The sequence below is a fragment of the Lissotriton vulgaris genome, chromosome 3_2 (assembly GCF_964263255.1).
Source record: "Lissotriton vulgaris chromosome 3_2, aLisVul1.2, whole genome shotgun sequence".
NCBI classification, from domain to species: domain Eukaryota; kingdom Metazoa; phylum Chordata; class Amphibia; order Caudata; family Salamandridae; genus Lissotriton; species Lissotriton vulgaris.
In genome coordinates, this window is record NC_141690.1 from 154,828,547 (window position 1) to 154,850,092 (window position 21,546).

A 21,546-nucleotide genomic window follows, 5' to 3' on the forward strand; every position below is an offset into this window, starting at 1 on the left:
ATCCTGTACTGATCCATCCTTGTAAAGGGCCTGGTGCTCTGAACAAGGACAGGGCACCTGACGGTCCTATCCCTGTTGTCCATCTGACTACAATTCTTACACCAAATTATTTTCCCACAGGGCCCGGCGCGAGCGCCTCTATGGATGAAGGTCTAACAGGCAATGCATGTATGTAGTTTTTTAAGCTGTAACATTGTAGGTTTAGCCTCCAAAATCCTGATTGATTGATGGCGATCTTGTATTGCTAACTCTGATATAGTCCTCATGCATGAAACTTGGGAGGTAAATTAAATAGTGTTTGATGGCTTTGTGCTTTAGCTTGCGTGATATCTCATCCTTATCGGGCAGAACTAAAGGGGGATTGACTGCCTGGTTTAAAGTTAATATTGGCTGTTCAGTTTTACCGCTCTTTCGGGAGCAGGGGGAGGTGCAGGATTTCTGCCTTAGCTGGAATGATATGCATAAGATCTATCTGGTAAATGTATATGATAATTTTTCATGGAAGGGCAATTGTATTTTCCAAGGTCTCTTTGTTGTGATCAATATGCTTGTGGAGAAAGAGGCACGGACGAATGCCCCCTTAGGCTGATGGTGGCAGGGGACTTCAATGCTAAACTATGCCACCCGCCGTCTCGATCTCCAACCACCTTTGACCTATTTGCTAGAGTCACTGATTTGTAATATGATGGATACTAGGGGTGGGTTCTATGTTCCCTTCTGGCAGAACAGGTCAACAAGGTCCCTAATTTTACTGACCAACATATTCCAACTTTCATCGGGAGGTGCGCTGGGAGCCCTATTGATCACATCTTTACCTCTTGGAGTATGCCCCCAGCTATTCTTAATTGTGAGGTCCTCGCCCAGATCTATAGCGACCATAACCCCATTTCTGCAAAGATACAACTGCCACAGGTGCAATATAAATTTAAGTCTTTGCCTTCCCAGGTCCTATCCATTAAGGACGCAGGATGGTATGGCGATCCGGGAACTTGAAGAGCATTATGCCTCTGGTTGTATGCAGTAGTACTGCCCTCGTGCATAGTTGCAATCTTATACCTCGCGATTTTAACTGATTTCGCAAATCTTCTCTTTAGGATAAAAGTGATGTTTTCTAGACCCACTGCCCAGCCACGTCGCCATGCCAAATCATGGTTTGATGAGGCATGTAGAGCAGCTAATGAATCTTTACCCAGAGCCTTAACCAAATACCCAGAGACCAGAGTACGATCCGGGAAAGTAGAAAAACATATCCGCAAGTTATTAAAAGAAGGAAGTCAGCCATGAAGGAGGAGAAATGGGAGTCAATTGTGGGTGCCTGGCAATCTAAAGACCCACAAGCTTTTTGGAAAGCAGTATGCTGTTTTATCTCCTGTATTACCATCAGATAAAGTAACCGCCCATATCTCGGGTGAGGCATGATTGACTATCTTTGCTGGGTTGTATTCTACCGACTGCAAGGCTTACAATGCTTCAGCGCTGACGAGCCAAACGTGCTCAAAACTTGTTTTTAATGAGGAGGAGGTTTTTAAAGCAGTTGTAGGCAGTAGATGTAAGAAGGCTCCGGGTCAAGTTGGTATTCCTCTTGACACATTCAGGGAAGACCCAGTGTGCAGCCAGGGGGTGCTAAGGTTGTGGCATCATCCATAATTGTCCCCATTTTTAAACAAGCATTTACAATGCAATGGTCTCGGCATTATTAAAGGTAGAGCTATTGGCATTGCTCATGACATTTTTTTCTTTTTTTTTTTAAACATAAATAAATGGTATTGTCTTTTACAATGGCAATAGGTGAGCATTAGAGAGTAGTAGAGAGTATTCACAGAGCCACCCACACTCACAGAGCTACACACACACACACACACACACAGAGCCACCCACCCACACCCAGAGAGCCACCCACACACACAGAGCCACCCACACACACGCAGCCACCCACACACACACACAACCACCCACACAGAGAGCCACCCACACACATAGAGCCACCCACACAGAGAGCCGCCCAGACACAGCCACCCACACACAGCCACACACACACCCACCCACCCACACACACAGCCACCCACACACACATCCACCCACACAGAGCCACCCACCCACACACAGAGCCACCCACCCACACACAGAGCCACCCACCCACCCACAAACAGATCCACCCACCCACACACAGATCCACCCACCCACACACAGAGCCACCCACCCACACACAGAGCCACCCACCCACACACAGAGCCACCCACCCACACACAGAGCCACCCACCCAAAAACAGAGCCACCCACACACACACAGCCACCCACACACACACACAGCCACCCACACACACACACACAGCCACCCACACACACACACACAGCCACCCACACATACACAGAGCCACACACACACACTTAAACACCTCTAGCTAACACAAAGCCTTTCCACTTAGCATACATTTGCACGGACAGTGCACAGCCACAAACTGTCTCATCCTGCAGTAGATCAATGATACATGCCGCATCTGGAGCACCTTTCCATTCAACATGCAGGCACGCAGAATGCAACTGGGGAATTTCAAGTGCAGCAAAGCATTGTACTGTACAGTACTAACGTATCGTCCATGTTGAGTACTAAAACATACACATTCCAGCCATCATCTGGCTACTGTATGCTCCACCAGTGCCCCCTGCTGTAGAATTCAGAACACTGTCCCCAATGAATAGCGTGCACTGCACTAGAGACGAACCCATAGTCACAAGTGTTCACTATTCCGCACAAGCTTTCTTCTGTCAGGTGAGCCCTGACCCCTCTCCCCCCCCCCCCCCCCCCCCCACCATACACACATACCCGTCGTGCAGGCACCAACAACAGCATGTCAGTGATGTGCGTGCAGAGCGTCAGAAGCAGTAAGAAAACCCTAGTGACAGGAGTGCACTGCATAAGAGACAACCTCCGTTACCAGTTCACAGCACCAGCACATCAGTGACAGGAGAGCACTGCAATATAAGCAGCACCCAGCTAGGAAAAAAATCAGTATCAATATGAGGAGAGTAACCCTTATACGTCAAGGGAACAGGGTAAAGTAAAGCTCAAACAAAGTAAAGGGAGTTCCCTTGAGTTTGCTGAATTTAGACTGGTCAGTCTATTGTCTAATAGGTGACCCACACACATTCAATCACTCCACAATATGTGTGTCTAAATTTAGGAAAGAAATCAGTCCTGCGCACCAAAATAAAAGTGGCCCACATTAGTGAACTAGAAAGCCCAAAAAAGTGCCCATGTTTACAAACTGGTGCAATTTTAAACTTGTGAAGGCATTATTTTTGCAATGTATGGATTTAAGCTTGCTGCAGGAAATGATTGTTTCCAGGGAGAGATCAACAGTAAAACCAGCCCAGCAGACATAAAACAGGCCCACGAACATCCAAAATATAAAACCTGCCCACACTCTTACTCTTAGACCAGCCTATCAGGCACTGCCTGCCTGCCCGATAGGTCTGTCGGACACTGTCTGTAATAGACACGGTTTATGCCCCGTAACTTCTGGGAAGTCAGGTCACAACCCTGCAGAAATTCTAATGTCTGCAAGGGTGATGAGAGCGCGGTAAATCCTATTCTAAAACTAAGCCTGTTTCTACGTGAGTTTTCCAAAGCTGCATTCTAATATTGCCGAGCAGTTTCTGATTACACTAGGGCAGTTTAATGACATTTATAGGAAATTATATCGAAGTTTAAAGGGCTATGCTCTCAATAGAGTTGATGAAAATCACTACTGTGGCTTAAAGAGTTGAAATAAAACGACATTTTGAAACCCGAGGAATAGAGAGGGAGAATAACGTGTGATTTATTATTAGAAAGAGGCCGGAATGCTTTCTTTGCCCATATCTAGAACCGATTACCGGTAAGCATCTTGCGCACATAAGTGCCAGAGGGATGTTCTGGGCCGACAAATGCCGGATGTACTTTTTTAATCAACGGGGAGGGGCTGTCTGCTCTGGACTCAGTTGGGGCGATGGCGAAGCGCTGCAAATACCGGCGCGTTTCCTTTCTGCGGAGGCAGCTACCCTGCTGACCGCGGTGGCACCGCCTCGCCTTCCGCGCGGGAAACCGTCTTATCTTTCCCAGCTGGTCTTTCATCCCCTTGAAGTGTAAATCCGCGCCCGGCGGACGGCCGACTAATGAACGCCGGGAGCGGGATCAGAGCCCGGTTACTGCTCGCCCCCGGAACCGGGCCCGAGAGGACGCGCGCCTCGGCGCTCCGGAGGGACGCGCAGAGACGCGGGCGTCTGAAGGAACGGGCGTCATCCCACCCAAGGCCTTGATGCAACGCGAGAATCGGCAGTAATTGATAAAATACATACTCGCATTTCCCAAATGGCCATCAAAAGAACATCTGAGCAACATGAAAGTGATTCGTAACACCATCTAAAAACTAGTACGTCACACTTTTTAGGGTTCGATTCCGAGCCAGGCGGGTAATTGGCGTGCATACGTACATGTAGCAGACTTCTGCAGGTACACAACAAATGACACCGTGTCTTTTTTCTACAGGCAATTACTTTTTCTAATGCAGAATACCCTTTACCTCATCAACTGGAAATCCTGCTTACTACAAAATAAGCGGGAGGGGGGCGGGAAACAGACGCTCTGAAATGCACACACGAGCGGGAGGGGGCGGGAAACACACACACGGACAGCAAAAATACACGGAGAGCGGGAGGGGGCGGGAAACAAACAGGGGGCGGGAAACACACACACGGACAGCGAAAATACACGGAGAGCGGGAGGGGGGCGGGAAACAGACAGGGGGAAGAAGGCACGGAGGGAAACAGCCACGATCTTACCTTCACTGCGAAGGATCGAAAATGGCGGACACAAGCTCCGAGATTTTTTCCGATTTGGGGGCGTGGTTTTGATGTTCTGAGTGACGGACAACGTCACTGTCTAAAGAACATCAAAAATTACGCCCCCAAATCCGAAAAGGACGGAGCTTGTTTGGAGTGACGCATCTCTCCTCCAATGGCTGGCCTCCGTTTAGGAAGCCAGCCAATGAAGGAGAGAGGGGGCACGGAGGCGGGACCTTCGCCGCTACTCAAACTCATTAAATCTCCGGCCTAAGACTGCGCAAGCGCAGCCTTTTAGGCCTTCGACCTAAAAAGGAAACAGGCTTAATGTTTAATGCTACCGCCCAATATTCCTTCTGGATTCTTCTGTAAAAATCATTGGGAGAGTTGTACTGGACCGCCTACTGGACTGGACTAATGACAACATTATACTTGCTCCATGCCAGTATGGGTTCAGGAAGGGGCTCGGGACAATTGAACAGTGTCTTAATCTCCACCTTATTGTGGCAAAATATAAATATGCCACGGGTGTTTCCACTCATTTGGCGTTTATGGACCAGTCAAGCGCCTTTGATTACGTCTCCCGCTCAAAGCTGTGGGTCATCTTAAAGAGCATGGGTGTGGATGTGGGGCTGGTTACATTCTTAAGACACCCCCACCATGACCTTACAGCCTCAGTCAGATTTGTGAGTGCTGGGGAATGCATAGAGCCGTTCAGCATTAAGCATGATCCAATCGTCTTTCTTCTCTATACATTCGACCTGAAGAAAACATTGGTTTCTGTTGGGGTGGGCATTCCTTTTGTGGAGAAAAATGCCGTGCCTGCACTGCTATATGCTGACCATGCAGTTCTTCTGTCAAGGACTGCCAACATCCTTAAACTTAACGTCAGTTATGTTAGCTTAATGAAAGACCTGGGCCTGAAGCCAAATTTTAAGAAAACCTTCACAATGATATGTGGCTCAAAAAATACCAAAACACGTACCCTAAATATTGAGGGCAAACCCCTAGAGACTGTCAGTACCTTCTTCTATTTAGGCATGGAGTTTGATGGATGTTCGTGGCTCACGTACACGAAAAACAGATATAACCCTATATACTCAAGCTGTAGGCACTACTTTCTCGTTTGCCATGTCTATTGGTAAATAGCCCATTGCTCCTATACTAGAGATATACAACCGGAAATACCTGCCGATCTTAACATATGGTATGGGTATCTGGGGGGGGGGGGGGGGGCAAGGATGTTCATGCAATGCAGATAGAGAAGAGTAGATTCTGCCTCCGGTTATTAGACGTTCCTCCCTCATCTCCGCATTTCTCCCTTCTCCTGGAGTTAGGCATGGAGTATGCCCAAAACACCATTAATGCTGCCCCCTTGGCTCTTTGGTGCCCAACCTGGTCCAACCTAGAAGCCAATTTGAACTGGGCTATTATTAGAGATTGTTTAACGTGCGCCCGTGGTTTGACCATTACATGGCTTCAATATATTAAAAACTGCTTTTTGGTACTTGGCTGTACCTCATTGTTTGAGCACCCAGAATCAATCGAAAAAAGGATAGAAAGTGGGCCGAGGATAGTTTTTGTAAGCATAAACAAATCTCTATGGAATTAAAGGAAGTGGCCAAACTCTCAGAGATGATTGCCTTATTCAAGCGACCCAAACAATTGCTCCGTATTTGTTGTACGTGACCCACTTTTATGAAAGAAATCTGTTGGAAAGATTTAGGCTGGGTTCTTTTTGCTGGATGATGTTTTCCTTTAGGACAGTACTCCTCTGAAACTTTAGCCATTTTTCCATGCGATGAGCAATCTAGTAAAACTATTTTACACTTAGTCTTTTTTTTTTTGTCAATTTTATTAGCCGTTTACTAGGAAGTTTTTAATACCTCTATTTTCCAAGTGTAAAGTGGCTCTCATCTACTTACTGCAACTTAATGATTGTAATGTTTATGCTGGTGCTAGTTTTCTGAAGTGTATCCTAGCTAAGAGGAGTTTGCTGTTTTGACAAAAATTGAATTTTATTGTTTTTAAGTAATTAATGACTTTGCATTATTTTTTAAATGTCCTTTGTTTATGTTAATTTTTTATTATTTGGCACCTTGGTGATGCCCTTGGATTTAGAATTCTTGCACTGCCACTTAATTCAATGTTAAATCAGTTCTCTTGCACTTATCACTTTATTTAATGTAAAACAACACAAGGAGTTTGTCTGTCTAAAACCGTGGTAGTTTGTAACTTACAAGTCATGACGCACTTGAAACTCCATCTCTTTGGACTGGTTTGCCTTATACCTGTACAAGGACCTGCTCCTCCTTTTTAATATGTGGTTGTCCTTTTTTGACGTGTGTTGATAATGTAGTTTGTTTTTATTGTGTGTATCTTTTATGATCTGTCCTCGGAAGATCGAATAAAGACAATTTGATTGATTGTGTACAACAAATACTTAACACTACCCTTAGATAAAGCCTTAGTGCTCGCCCACACTACCACAAATAGAGAGTAAGGTGCTCTATACTTTTACATCTGCCTAGTTTTGCGGTTCCACTGGACTCTGTGCACACCATACCGCATTTTGGTATAATGTATACAGAGTAATCATAAACAAAAACCTGCTCTAAACTGGGATAAATCATGAGCATACCCAAAACTACATCTTGGTTAAACTGCTTGGGTACCAGCTAGTAAATACTGCACACACTGGGTGCTCCTATCCCTTATTTAAAAAGATTTCCCAAATGTGTCTGTCCCTTGTAAAAATTAGGGTGTGTACGTTTTCACACCCAAGTTTTTTGCACATCATATCCAATGAAAAATATGTGAGGGAAGTGGAGGCACCTCATGGAAACACCACCATGGGAGCTACTGATAGGTTATCACCAGTGTGCTCCGATTATCATCATTGGCAACCTCCATCACCAAAATGAAAATGTGAAAAAATGTGCTCAAATAAATTGAAAGTGTCAAAAAGGTAAAATATGCACCCTGAAAGGTATTCGTGAGTTTTTCTTGTTTCTACTCTACAACATAAAAACGAGCTAAGCAATCACTAGCGCAACTATCAATTTTAATCACTGCTGTGTGTTTGCTCAATTTAAAACCAAGACCTACTGTCGCACTCCATCAGTTCATTATGGAAAGCCAACATGTTTCATTGCCTTTTAACACATTTCTGGCAATATCTTCAGGGCTAGGGGTCAATCCTCGCCACACTGTAATTTCAATAAGCGCGGAGTGCATAAGCCAGACGCTAACCAGAGAACGACTGACAGAGAGCAACAATTATAAGTATGTTTGGGTATGTGGACGCGTACACATACCCAGGAAAGGTGGCTGCTGGTATGCAAGGTGTGGTCAACGGGAAACGGCCTTTTCAACGAAGCCGTTTCCACTAAATCTTTAACCACGCATGCAGTACAACGCATGCGTGGTTACCACTAAAGCCTTTACCACGCATACCTTTACTACGATGTTTGTAGTAAAGGCATATGTGGTAAAGGTAAAGAGTAAAAAAAGAGGGGTTTGGGGGGTCTCCCCCCAAATAAAAAAAAAACTCACCAGAAGTCACGACGGAATCTGCACATAATCAGCGTCGTTTAAGAGAAATCGGAAAAAAAATTCCGTTTCCTTTTAACGACGTATGACGTCACCACGCAAATTGTCGAGGTAAAGGTTATGCGTGGTAAACGAATTCCGTTGTAACGCATGCGTGGTAAAGGCATGCGTTGCAACGGAATTCGTTGTAACGTCATACATTCGTGGTCAACCACTGGGTACATTATTGAACTTAGTGTAGCGAGGATTGACCACTAGCCCTGAAGAAATTGCCGGAAATTTGTTAAAAGGCAATGAAATATGTTGGCTTCCCTTAATAAACTGACGGAGTGCAACTGTAGGTCTTGGTTTTAAATTGAGCAAACACACAGTAGTGATTAAAATTGATAGTTGTGCTAATTAATTGTGGGTTTGTAATGCGCTAGAATCGAATCCCGAAGGAGTATCTCTGCGCTGTAGACCGCTGGGGAACCCGTCCTGGTTTCCCTGTGAGATGGTCCCTTCTGGGTATCTCCAGGGTGAAACCAGGCATCCCCCGCGTATGTGGGGGGCCGTTGTGGAGATGAGGCAAGCTAATGCCCAGAGTTGCCGAGTGTGATCCCTGGTTAGAGTAGGCACCGAGGTGAGAATTATCAAGTCCGCTGACCCTGGTCCACGACCCTGCCGCGTCGGGAATTGAACCCTGGTCCTGGGCCGTCTTCTGCTCTCGGGTCTGCCGCCTCTAACCAGTGAGCCACACCACTCCACTAGTGATTGTTTAGTTCGTTTCTAGGTTCTGGAAGCAAGAAAAACTTTCTTTGCTTTGACAGTACGGGGCCAGGGTTGATAGGCACACTAATACCTTTCGGGGTGCATATTTTACCTTTTTCACACTTTCAATTTATTTGGGCACATTTTTTCACATTTTAATTTTGGTCGTGGAGGTTGCCAATGATAATGGTCGGAGCACACTGATGAGAACCTATCAGTAGCTCCCATGGTGGTGTTTCCGTGAGGTGCCTCCACTTCCCTCACATATTTTTCGTTGGATATGATGTGCAAAAATATTTGGTGTGAGAAACGTACACCCTAATTTTTACGGGGGACAGACACATTTGAGACATTTTTTTAAGTAAGGGATAGGAGCACGCAGTGTGTACAGTATTTACTAGCTGGTACCCAACCAGTTGAACCAAGATGTGGTTTTGGGTATGCTCATGAAGTTTATCCCGGTTTAGAGCAGGTTTTTGTTTATGATTACTGAGTTTTGAGTGGAGGGCGACCTGCGTTATATCCCTCTGTAGCTCCTTTGTGAAGGATAATTTATACAGAGCCAGCTTCCTACAGTTTTTGAAAGGGCTGGTTGACTGGTTTCCTCCCACGCCCTTCGTCGTGCCTCAGTGGGACCTTAATTTGGTCCTCACTTTTCTTGTGTGCTCCTTTCGAGCCTTTACCCAACTGTCCCCTCTAGCTGCTAACTATCAAAATGGCCTTTATGGCAATAGCATCTGCCCGAGGGTAAGTGAGTTGCAGGGGTTATCATTTAAACCCCACTACATGATGACTTTTTTAGATAACGTGTGCTTCTCACCTGTGCTTCTATTCTTCCAAAGGTGATGACCCCATTTCATCTGGGTCAATCCATCACACTGTCAACCTTTTTTGCTCACCCCCGCCTCCCATCCTTCTAAGGAAGAGGAGTGTCTCCACCCCCTGGACCCAAAATTTTTTTTTCGTTCTACCATGACCGCACAAAAGAGTTCTCGGTGGATGATTAACTCTTTGTGGGGTATGTGGGAGCTAAAAAAAGATAGGGCTTTGCAGAAAAGTACCATTTCTCATTGGACCGTTATCTGCATAAAGTGTCTGCTACACTTTGGTTAAGAAGAATCCTCTTGATGGATTTAGAGCCCATTCCACCAGGGGAAAGGCTGCGATGACTGCGTTGGCTCACGTTGTCCCAGTCCTGGACATCTGCCAGGCAGCAAAGTGGGTGTCTCTGCACACGTTTGCTAAACAGTTTTTCTGGACAGTCAGGTCCACAGGGGTGAGCATTTTTACCCATTTTGTCCTGCAGGACTTTCTGGTGTCAGAAGGGTATGGATTGTGTATCTCTTCTAAGTAAATAATCTTAAGCTAGAAGTCTCTATTAGATGAACAAGCTACTTTACTTCAGTAACTCTGATAGAGATAATATCGAGCTGCAGATTCCTTATAGTCGCACCCATGCTTTCCCACTCTGCGGACTTATTCATTAGCGCTAAGGTTACTCCCTTTTTCAGGGCCCTAGTTTTGGCACTCACTTGAGTCAGTCACTTCATGGCTCTGTGCTTCTGGCGTGGTTAAGTGAAAATTACTGATGTCAGTACTGCTGGGTGGCACCTATATAGGTGACTGCTGTGTCCTAACTGACACTGTCTCGCGGAACTGAATGGAGCCACTGGATGGCGCGCACAAGGGGTACTGCTCATGCAACTGTTTCCGTATCCAGCCTGACGCCTGGGAAATTGTAAGGTAAGGCATCTAAAGCTTAATATTTTCTCTACCAGATAATGCATTACCGAAGGTAAGTAACTTGTTCTTCACTGACAAGAGGGATTCTCTCCCCGGGGCACTCGTAAAATGGCTTATACACTTGTGTATGGTTTTGCTTGCACATACAGCCTGATGAGAACAGGAGGGAGTCGCCATGAATTGTAAGTGAGGTTATAGTTTGAGTGTATTCCCTGCCCTTCAGATTTTAGATCTCTGAGGAAGCACAGATACATATGTTAAATGTCTCCCAGTGGTATTCAAATATGAGGGCCATACAAAAAAAGTGGTTAAAAAGACAGGAGGTTTTTGTATGTTAGTGCCAACAGCAAAAACCCTTTGTTGTCTTTACTGTTGTGATTAAAATGTTATTTAACCCCTTGGGCGCGGCTGCCATTCTGCGCCTGGGCGGCAGTTTTTAAGAGTGAGCGGGTTCATGACGGCCCCCAGCAGTCATCAGCACACGAGCACAGTGATGAATGACGGCTGGGGGCCGACATCAGCATGGAAGGGGTTAAATATGGTTTGTGCTTATCTTTTCAATGTAACTGTTGTATAAGTTCTGAAACATATCCAATAACTTTTTTTTTTATTTTTTTTTTTTAGGTATTATGAAGCATTTCCACCTCTGTCTGAGAAACCTATTTGCTTACAAGAGATTATGACGGTGTGGAACAAATCCAAAGTTTGTTCTTACTCAAGCTCCTCTTCTTCATCTACTGCTCCACAAACCAGCACTGATACTCCTTCTCCAAAGGACTGCAACAGTGAAAGTGAAACAACTAAAGTCATCAACGAAGCTTCCACCACTGTGTATGAAAGAATTCAGCAAAGAAAAAGTAAAAGTGAAAAGGAAAACCAGTTCTCCAATGGCACAGTTGAGGATAAATCTGCTTTCTGCAAAAAACAAGTCGGTTATAAGCTTGAAGGAAAGCCGCGTCCCCGTTCATGGTCATCTGGTTCCAGTGAAGCAGGCTCCAGTTCTAGTGGGAATCACTCAAAGTTAAAATCTTCAAAGTGTATCAAAGTAAGGCACAAAGCACGGGATGTTAGAAACAAAAAGGGACGTAATAGCCAAAGCAGATTATCAACAAAGATTGAAGAAAGGATAGAAAGCAAAATAAATGCTGGAAGTAGCAGCAGCAGTAGTGGTGGGTTCATTAAGCAGCCGGGCAAAAGAGGGAAACGACCATTAAAGGAAATGGGAAGAAAAGATGCTAGTTATGAACAAAACAATAATTTACTAAACAGAGATGAAAAGGAGTTTAGAGAGGAACCACTATGGTATACTGAACCAATAACCGATTATTTTGTTCCTCCTAGTAGAAAAAGTAAACTGGAGACTTCATACAGGAACAGACAAAATATTTGGGATGTAACATCGGAAGCTGTAGAAGAGTTGTCTGAATCTGTGCATAGTCTTTGTATTGGTAACCACAATAACCATAAAACATACCTCGCAGCAGGTACTTTCATTGATGGTCACTATGTAGAAATGCCTGCAGTTATGGAAGAGGCAAATGACCTCACTGGGACCTCGGAATGTCCTCATTCAGAGGATGCATTTCTGGATGATATTCATCCCTCAGAACTAACACACTTTTATGAAGTGGATATTGATCAATCCATATTGGATCTTTGTGCCTCAGATAAGATGCAAGGCGAAAGTCGGATTTTGAATATGATCCGACAGAAAAGCAATGAGAGAACTGATTTTGAGGCTGAATGTTGCTTAGTATTAGATGGACTGGAGTTGCATGGGGAAAGTGCAATATGGGCAGATTCACCCAGTTCTATTGGTGGTGAAGGGATGTTTATGCATGACCTTAGCAATTTAGCTCAATTTTGGGAGTGCTGTTCATCTTCAAGTTCTGGAGATGCAGATGGAGAAAGTTTTGGAGGGGAGTCACCAATAAGGTCCTCCCCCATTTCAGACAGCACAATCCTAGATACACACATGCTTGCTGGTGATCAAGAGTTCTTTTCAGATGGTAATGAATTGTCTAGCATCAACTCATGTTTTTCAGTGTTTGAAGTACAGTGCAGCAATTCTTTACCATTTTCTTTTGATGTGCTGAATTTGAGAGATGAAAATACAGATTCGAGTTGCAGAGCCAACATCCTTGGAAAAACACAATCTAGATTGCTAATTTGGACCAAAAATAGTGCCTTTGAAGAACATGAACAGTGTTCAAATCTATCAACAAGAACCTGTAGCCCTTGGTCTCATTCAGAAGAAACTCGTTCAGACAACGAAACTTTAAATATTCAGCTAGATGACTCTACACAGTTTAGTTCTGAAGATATTGGTTATATTGCACCTATTGTTTCTTCAAACTATTTAGAAGAAGAAATTCTTGATTTTTTGCATGAAGAAAGCAGTTTGCAAATCAATGGTGCAATTGGGGAGGTTTCTGCACAGGCATATCAAAAGAAATCTAAACTAGAGTCGGTCTGTGGAATTCAGTTGGAAGAGAACACTGAAAGTAAGGTTTTTGAATCTGCAGACATTTGTGGTGAGACTATTCAACATGAAGATGGCTACAGCTCAGGGGTTTTTAATGATATTTGGACAAATGTACCGGGCAGTAGTCCAGTAGCAATGCTAGAAGTAGAAGAAATTGAAGATCCATTGTTTTCTTCAGATTTGAATACATGCTGCTGCTGTTTAGATAGTGATGCAAAAGTAGAAACCCTTCTTGAGCCTAGTAAGGCCGTGCAAAGATCAGAATATCATCTTTGGGAGGGTCAGAGTGAAAATGTGGAGAAGAGAGCATTTGTTTCCAGCGAGTTATCAAAAGTAGATTGTGGTGATTACACAATGCCCTCAAAGCCTTGGGATATTACCCAAGATAAAGAAAACTCATTTATTCTTGGTGGTGTGTATGGAGAACTCAAAGCATTTAGTAGTGATGGTGAGTGGGCTGTGGTTCCACCAGGTCATTCAAAAGGAAGCCTGCTACAGTGTGCTGCTCCTGACGTAGTAACAATAGCTGGGACAGATGTCTTCATGAGCCCAGGAAATAGCATCGCACCAGGGCATCGCCAGTTATGGAGGCCATTTGTTTCCTTTGAACAAAATGATCAGTCGAAGAAAGTAGAAAATGGACTAAATAAAGGGTTTTCCTTAATCTTCCATGAAGACTTCCTAGGGACCCATGGAAACTTTCAAGTTGAAGATCCGGGTCTGGAATATTCATTTTCTTCCTTTGGGCTGAGCAATCCATTTTCACAAGTTCTTCACGTTGAATGCTCGTTTGAACCTGAAGGGATTGCATCGTTTAGCCCTAGTTTCAAACCTAAGTCTATACTGTGTTCTGATTCTGACAGTGATGTTTTTCATCCCAGGATATGTGGTGTTGATCGAACACAATACAGGGCGATAAGAATTTCCCCCCGAACACACTTTCGCCCAATTTCTGCTTCTGACTTGTCTCCAGGTGGGGGCAGTGAATCGGAATTTGAATCTGAAAAAGAGGAGTCTAGTATTACTACTCTTTCACACGGGGATGTGTTTGAAGATCCACAAGCAGATCTCAAACCACTGGAAGAAGATGCAGAGAATGAAAGCCATTACTATGGAAAGTTAGAGCTAGAATCTGGAAGATTTCTTCCCAGATTAAAGAAATCTGGTATGGAAAAGAGTGCCCAGACTTCTTTGGATTCCCAGGAAGAATCATTAATGTTACCAATTAAGAAGCAAGATCAGTGTCTAGACTACAGTGTCAACAAATCACTGGAAAAGAAAGACACTGACTACGCTACACCCATTTGTGAAATACTGGAAACTTGTGAAGAAATAAATGGCATTGGGTGTGAAGTTGGTTGCCGTTTTTGCACCTATACGAACCATGCTGTTCCAACAGAACTCCTGAAAGAGGTAAATTATATAGTGATATAGCTTTTGTAGTTTTTAACATATTTCATGTTTTACCAGGAAGCATTTATAGGCTCTGATTCATACGTGGGTCACTCACTAGCACAGCACAGAAGTCAGTTGTTGCTCAGATTCTAAGAGCATTGCTTGAGGTTTGTAATGTTTCACAGCAATCCAACATATATTCTAATCAGTAGAAAAGCCAATTTGGGGAATTAGCAGAATGTCTCTCCATAACGTGGTTGCTTGATACTATAACTGAAATTCACTAATATAGCAGGGCACATGTTGTTTATGCATCAAATGAACACACAGCAAAGCAATGACCTTTTTTCATTGTGTTATCTTTGCTTATCAAACAGTGCTTTAAGACAGTCTGTTCAGCATATATGTATTTACAGTGTAAATCTTACCTATTCAGATGATGTACTTATTTTTCCCATTGTGCATTTGGGCTGCAAGTTCATTTCTATTTATTTCTTATAACAAAAGGTGTAATGGTGAATGTTTGAAAGTAAGGCTTGAGTATGTATTGAGGTTATACTGTGATAATTAACCTTGGCCATGTCACATAACTCAGACATTTGTGCATTTATTTGATCATTCTATGGTCTGGTCAGTAGGACCCAAACACCAAAGTCACATATAGGGGGTGAGGGGAGGGGGCAGGCAGGGTCATCCATGATGTCCATTCCAGCTCCTTCCCCCTTTTTGAAACTGAAAGCCCACTAGGCATATGTATTTCATAATTATGGTATTTGGCCCCAAAGCACAGCGACTGCCCTCTTCAGCAAGGGAAAGTCTACTATATACCATTGATTTGGAATGGCAAAGTCCAGACTCTGTCAGTCCCATCCTTCCAGAAAGATATGTTTCTTCTTTTGGAGGGAAATAGATCGATGTATTTAGAATAAAGGTATGCACAGCAGCAGGCACCAGTGATCATTATTACTAACTAGTGGTCAGAATAGAACATTTGCCCACAGTGCCACAGTATGTGACTACCATATTTAAATTCTATTATCTGCAATCAGCACTGAAGCATGGAGGTTCACAGGTGTTGAAATATTTTATATTGCTTAGATCTGAAATAGAATATTGGTACCGAAGACTGTGAAAATTCATCAAACGCTAGAGAAGATTTGATAATTGATTAGGATTCTGTGGCTTTTCTCAATGGTTTCTAGTACTTCAACCACATGGGAGCACATGGATATATAGCATGATTATTTTTAAAAGTATTATTTTCTCTGTGTTCAAATTATTCCCGGTTTGGTTATGGAAATATCTTTTACTGTCTCCATTTTGTTCCATCTGAGGTATTCCGGGTTGTAAGGGCACAACATGTATTCCTTTTCTCCATCTAGACTATGTGAACACAGGTTGTGACTTTTGTTCATGGTTTAAGAAACAAATATTGAAAAATAGGCAGGGAGAAAAGACATGAACTTCAGCCCTCCGTGGTATTAAGACCGTATCGTGCTGTTCATCTTCTTTTCCAGCTAAGTTAACTCTATCTGGAGAAAGGCTGTATTAGAACTTTTGTTGTAACTGTTGAAAAAGCGGAATCCTACAATGGGGGTAGTTTAGTCGAACAGCCTTATGCATAAAACAGAGGAGTGTGAAATATTTGCAAAATACACACAATGATCAATAAAGGAGAGCACAATACAAAACGGAGACCCACACCAATTTATAAAAACAGCAAGCATCTTTATATATGTTTAGGCATCAGAGAAAAATCATTCAAGTACTTTTTAGAATATAAATTATTTTCGCTTTAAGTAAGTGGACACATTACAGTTTCAGAGTTATTCAATGATATCCTATGGAAGGATTGGCAAGTTCAGAAAACAGGTACAGTAATTCGACTTACAAGACCAATCTCCAGCAGTTAAGGTGAGTGGTGGGCAAGGTCCAAAGCAAAACAAGTGGTACACCACTAGCGGCACGAGGGCGGCTTGGTGCAAAACAGCGCTGGATGCCCAATATGTTTTAATGGAGATCAGTTACTGTGAAAAATGAATGTAGGGTCTGGCTAGGAAGCAAGTCTGGCTGAACTAACAAGTGGGCTCAGGTTTTGTAGTGCTCGGATATGACGGTACACCTTTGGTCCTCTTCTCCAGGGGCGTTGGGTATAGAGGTGTCTTTAGGTGTCAGGTGTTTCTTACCAGAGTAGTCGCGTTCAAGGGGGTTGCCATGCTGAGGCCGCAGGTGACGTTTGGGAGTCCAGGAGAGTTCAACCCAAGATGGCCTTTGGCTCTGGGAGACTGGGGCACCTTGTTTGCAACATTGGCCTACTTCGTATTGGGCCAGAGGCGAAAGGTGCAGTGGTTGCTTCAGGTGTGATGTTATGGCAGATCGGAGGCCTCAGAGTCTCCTCTTTGGAGTTGCTTTTGAGCAGGTCTGCTGCTCACGGAAGGTGTTGGTCTTTATTGAAGGCAGGCAGTCCTTCCAGGGTTTTGGAGGCACGACAGCTGCAGGACAAGACGTCTTTGGCGCAGAGTAGATGGAGAACAGCAGACAGGTCAGCAGGGCTGGAGCGAAGTCAGGTGATCTCTTCAGTCTTCTCTGCTTTCGAGGCTCTTGTCTATCTTTTTCTCAGGTCATCAGGATCTGCTTCTCTGGTGCCAGGAGCTCCCCTAAATACTGAAGTTAGGGGAGTGTAGGGTAGTAGCCAATTGGCTACTGACCCTTAGGGTCACTACGCCACCTATATGACCACATCCTGTCAGAAGTGGGCATAAACCTGCCCTAGAGTTCCTAGTTTTGCCATCACCAAGAGGACTCCCTCTGAAACATTATGCCTGTCTCACAGTTAGCCCACTTTAGGAGGTGGTACTAGCCTGGAGGTGGCACGTCTACCTGACAAGGTAATATTCCTGCCTGTCCAGGTGCCAAGGGGGCTCTGAGCGGGGAGGGGGATGGGGGGGGGTGACTTACTCTCTTGTGAGGGGAGCTAGATTTGCATTTGAAATGCGACGACTTCTTTGAAGCTCGCCAGCCAAAGGAGGCTAATCAGCAGGTCATCCTGTAAGAAGGGATATTACACCCTCTTCCTGGACAGGCTTTTGTTCTGGGCCTCCTTAGTGCAAAGGCTCTCACCATAGGAGGTCCGAACAGTGTATTGGGTGGCAGGCTGGCACAATAGAGTAGGCAAGCACCCCAGAGGCTGGTAGGTTTTCAGGGGGTAAAGACAAAAAATGTGCTGAGCTGTTCCTATGAAGGCGAAATGTACAGGTCGAACTAATGTAGTGGTGCCACTGTCTCAGTAAAGTCACAGTAGGGCATCCATTTTGTTGGATGTAATGCCCTCACACACCTTTGCAGGTCTCATGCTTCATCATATGGGCTGCTCCTCGTTGGGTCGGCGCTGCAATACCCAACGGGCTCACCTCGAAGATGGGCACTTTATCGGAGATCTTATATCCAACAGCTGTTTAGTGAAATGCGGGTGTGGGGCCAGGATTGTGTAGACAAAAAAGTGTGGGTTTAAAATAAGGCTGGGAGTACCTATGAGAACCTTTTAATCCTAGGGGTCTCCTGTCTTAGTTAAAAAGTATATTGACAAGCACTGGGTGGAGTGTAATGTTCCTCTTTCAGTGCCGGTCAGTGCGTGTTTGTATTGGTCGACAGGTTTCTCGCGTTTGCGTTGATTAAACTCGCGATTCTTCAGGACCTTAAGTAAAAATGTATCTACACTAGAGGACCTAGTCTGTATCCAATAGGCTAGTCTAAATGTCACAAGAACGAGGTGCTTCCTGTGTCCATGTAATTGCAAAGCTCTGGATCTACCTAATCTGTGAAGAAACCAGGCATCATCAGTACCTGCACAATGGTTTGTATGGTATCCATGTAGTTATGGAGTTTGCTGCCTTGTGCGATGCCGCTCTGACCTACCCACGCCGCCGAGTCCGGAGCTCTGGCCCTTGGTGCCTGGTTAGCAGGAACCCAGTGCACTTTCAGTCGAAATCACATCATGTACCAGGCAAAAATTGGGGCTACCATGTCAAAAAGGGCTACTTTGCTACAGAGCCATAAAAACATCATATGAGGGCGTGGCTTCAGGTGTCCAGATGGTCAAGCACTCTTAAGAGTGCTCCGAACCCCTCCGTCATCTGCTTGCATCTTAACACCTTGGCTGCTAAGGTGTTTTCCCGTCCTGTGCTGCATTCTTGAGATGCCCATTGTTCATGACAAAGCCAGCTCGTCATAAGCACAGCGCAGGTAAAACCCATGACGAGCTGGCTTTGTCATCAGCACTGAAGGGGTTAATTCCCCTCCAGGACCAAAAGTGTCACAAGCACTTCCTGAGCTGACCGAGAACCTGCCTACCAAAAACTACCTCCTAAAACCAGCCAATTCTGAGCAGAGATACTCTCTGCAGTGGACCTGGGTGGCAAGGGAACAAAATGGCAACGGAGTAGCAGTGGCCTGTCAGTAATATAGACAGGGACAGCTGAACGAAGATGAAGCGAGCCGGAGTTCTGGCAAACTCCCCCCTGAACATCAGGTGACTTGGGCCTGGTCAGGATCTCAGAGGACCGCAACAGCAAAGTGAGTGCGCGATTGACTCCAAAGCCGTTGAGGCCGTGGTCTCTGTGCAAGTGGGAGCGCTCCCCGGAGATCTTTCCTGGACTGGCTAAGAGAGGGGAGGCAGCCCCGGTGCATTCGCTGGCTGGTGCCCCAGCGGAGGAGGCAGTCGCGGCGGGGTAGCCGGGCAGGTGGTGGAGGGCTGCTGGCACCACCCTGTATGAAGAACGAGTCTCCCTCTCGCCTGAGTGCTGTGCTGTAGTGTTGTCCCACGGCCCAGCGGGATTTGAAGAGGAGGCATGACCATCCCGAGGCCTCTCGGGTGGCCTGAGTCACGTGAGAAACAGTGACAGGACCCGGTGGGGCCGCCCTGGAGGTGCCCCGGCTGTGTGCGACCTGATGATGGATTGGCTACCCTGGTCATGGGGTGATGGGCCTGCGGACACTGCGCGCCTGGATCGCCTCCTCTGCTCCGGTGGCAGCATAGATCCTGCCAAACATGAGAGGTTAGTAGTGCTGCAGCTCCAGGGGTGCACAAAGTGGCAGAGCGTGAGCAGATATATGCACAATGGGCGTACCAACTGGAACATTGCAGAAGCCATGGGTACCCGGACCATCTGACAGCGATCGGGTGCGACATCTCCGCCACAACCTTCCCAATATGAAGAATGGCCAAGCAAAACCACCCCCATCTCAAACCCGCATGGGGCAGTACACCACAAGTGGGACAGGCGTCTGTGACAACACGCCAAATAAGACCCCCAACCCCCTCCCAGAGGGTGACATCGCCACGATCCTCCACGCCACAAAATTGTCGCAAGACTCAGTACCAAAAAAAAGGTGCGTGTGGATGTGGCCCTTGTACGGCAGGATCTCTGCAATGCCACTGCCCACATGACCGGAGAAGAGTCCAATCTTTCCACAGTAGAAGATGAAGTCCTTCATCTGAAAGAGCAGGTGATAAAACCATTAGCACATACAACCGATCTCCATAGGCGTGCAGAAGACGCTGAAAACCGCTCACAGCATAACAATCTTTGCCTAGTGGGCATCCCTGAAGGGATGGAGCCGGTGCAGCTAGTCTCCTTCGTCCAAGATTGGATCAAATCGTGGATGCCGCTGGAGCACTCTCGGCATGGTTCATTGTGGAATGCGCTCATCGGGCACTTGCACCCAGACGCTGTCTGGGGCCTTGCACATGCCTATCATAGCCAAAATACTCATCTTCAAGAACAGAGGTGCCATTCTGCAGGAGCCCGCGCCCAGCCTGCTCTGTCCTGTCGTGGCTACAGTGATGATTTTCCTGGACTATACTTGGCAGGTCCACACGCAGAGGAGGTCGTACCACTCGGTTACGCAGATATTGCGGGCCCTCAACCTCCAGTACAGACTCTTCTTCTCACCTTCGAATGATCCTACAAAACAAGATGCAATTCTTAGAAACACCTGAGGCAGCAGGAACCTGGGTGACCGAGTAGCGCCCACTTAACCAAAAAATGACCATCCCTCTCTGTGCTTCTCCTGGGCCCAGTAAAGGGGGCGGTGACTAACTCGTTCTCGCAAATGGCTTGACGCCCGTAGAGTGGTCTCTGCCTCATCATCTTGCAACACACACACACACACCTGCTCACGCACGTCAAATGAATCACCCGCGCCCCAGAAGTCACCTGATCTCCCAGGCATCCTAGATGGAGCAAGTGGGGTCTCAAATCAACCTGGCAACCCAGCACTTCTGAAATCTCATTGGCACCACACTCTAGAAAGGTGACAAGACCAGACCATGTGATAGGAGTTAACAGCAGGGGTGAAGCAGCATGTACCTGCTGCCTGGTCCGCACAGCTCAGCCACTCCAATTGTTTAGGGGACAGATATATGGCATGATGATAGTTCACCTCGCCCATCCGGAGGTGCAAGGAAATAGACTGTTTCCTCTGGGTCAGGCATGCTTCCTGCAAATCATTATCCAACTCACCCTCCCACTCACCCTCCCACCTACGACGGAGAGAGAGAGAAGGAGGAATGGCGCAGTAACCATTAGGGAGCACCTTGCCCAAGCATCCTATTATACGTTTAGCCTTAAGAGGGCAGTATTCAGGGATCTTAGCATTCGCTGGGAGGTGAACCAGTAGAGCATGGCACATTTTAAGATGTAAGAATTGTGTGTGAGATAGGCCATATTGGCCCTGCAGCTCCTGCAAGAGGTGCTATTCAAGTTGCTACAGAGGATCGTTATGTGCCCCCCCACCCCCAT

The 21,546-nt window shown here is 45.6% G+C and overlaps 1 protein-coding gene across 2 annotated transcripts in view; it reads left to right on the forward strand.

Moving 5' to 3' along the window:
* Window positions 1-21,546, forward strand: part of KIAA0232 (KIAA0232 ortholog) — a 438,560-nt gene that overhangs the window by 196,153 nt on the left and 220,861 nt on the right. For both annotated transcript variants that reach the window (XM_086964120.1, XM_086964119.1), the window contains exon 6: window positions 11,491-14,764. In XM_086964120.1, the coding sequence (XP_086820246.1) occupies window positions 11,491-14,764 (3,274 nt within the window). The remainder of the gene's footprint in view (window positions 1-11,490; window positions 14,765-21,546) is intronic.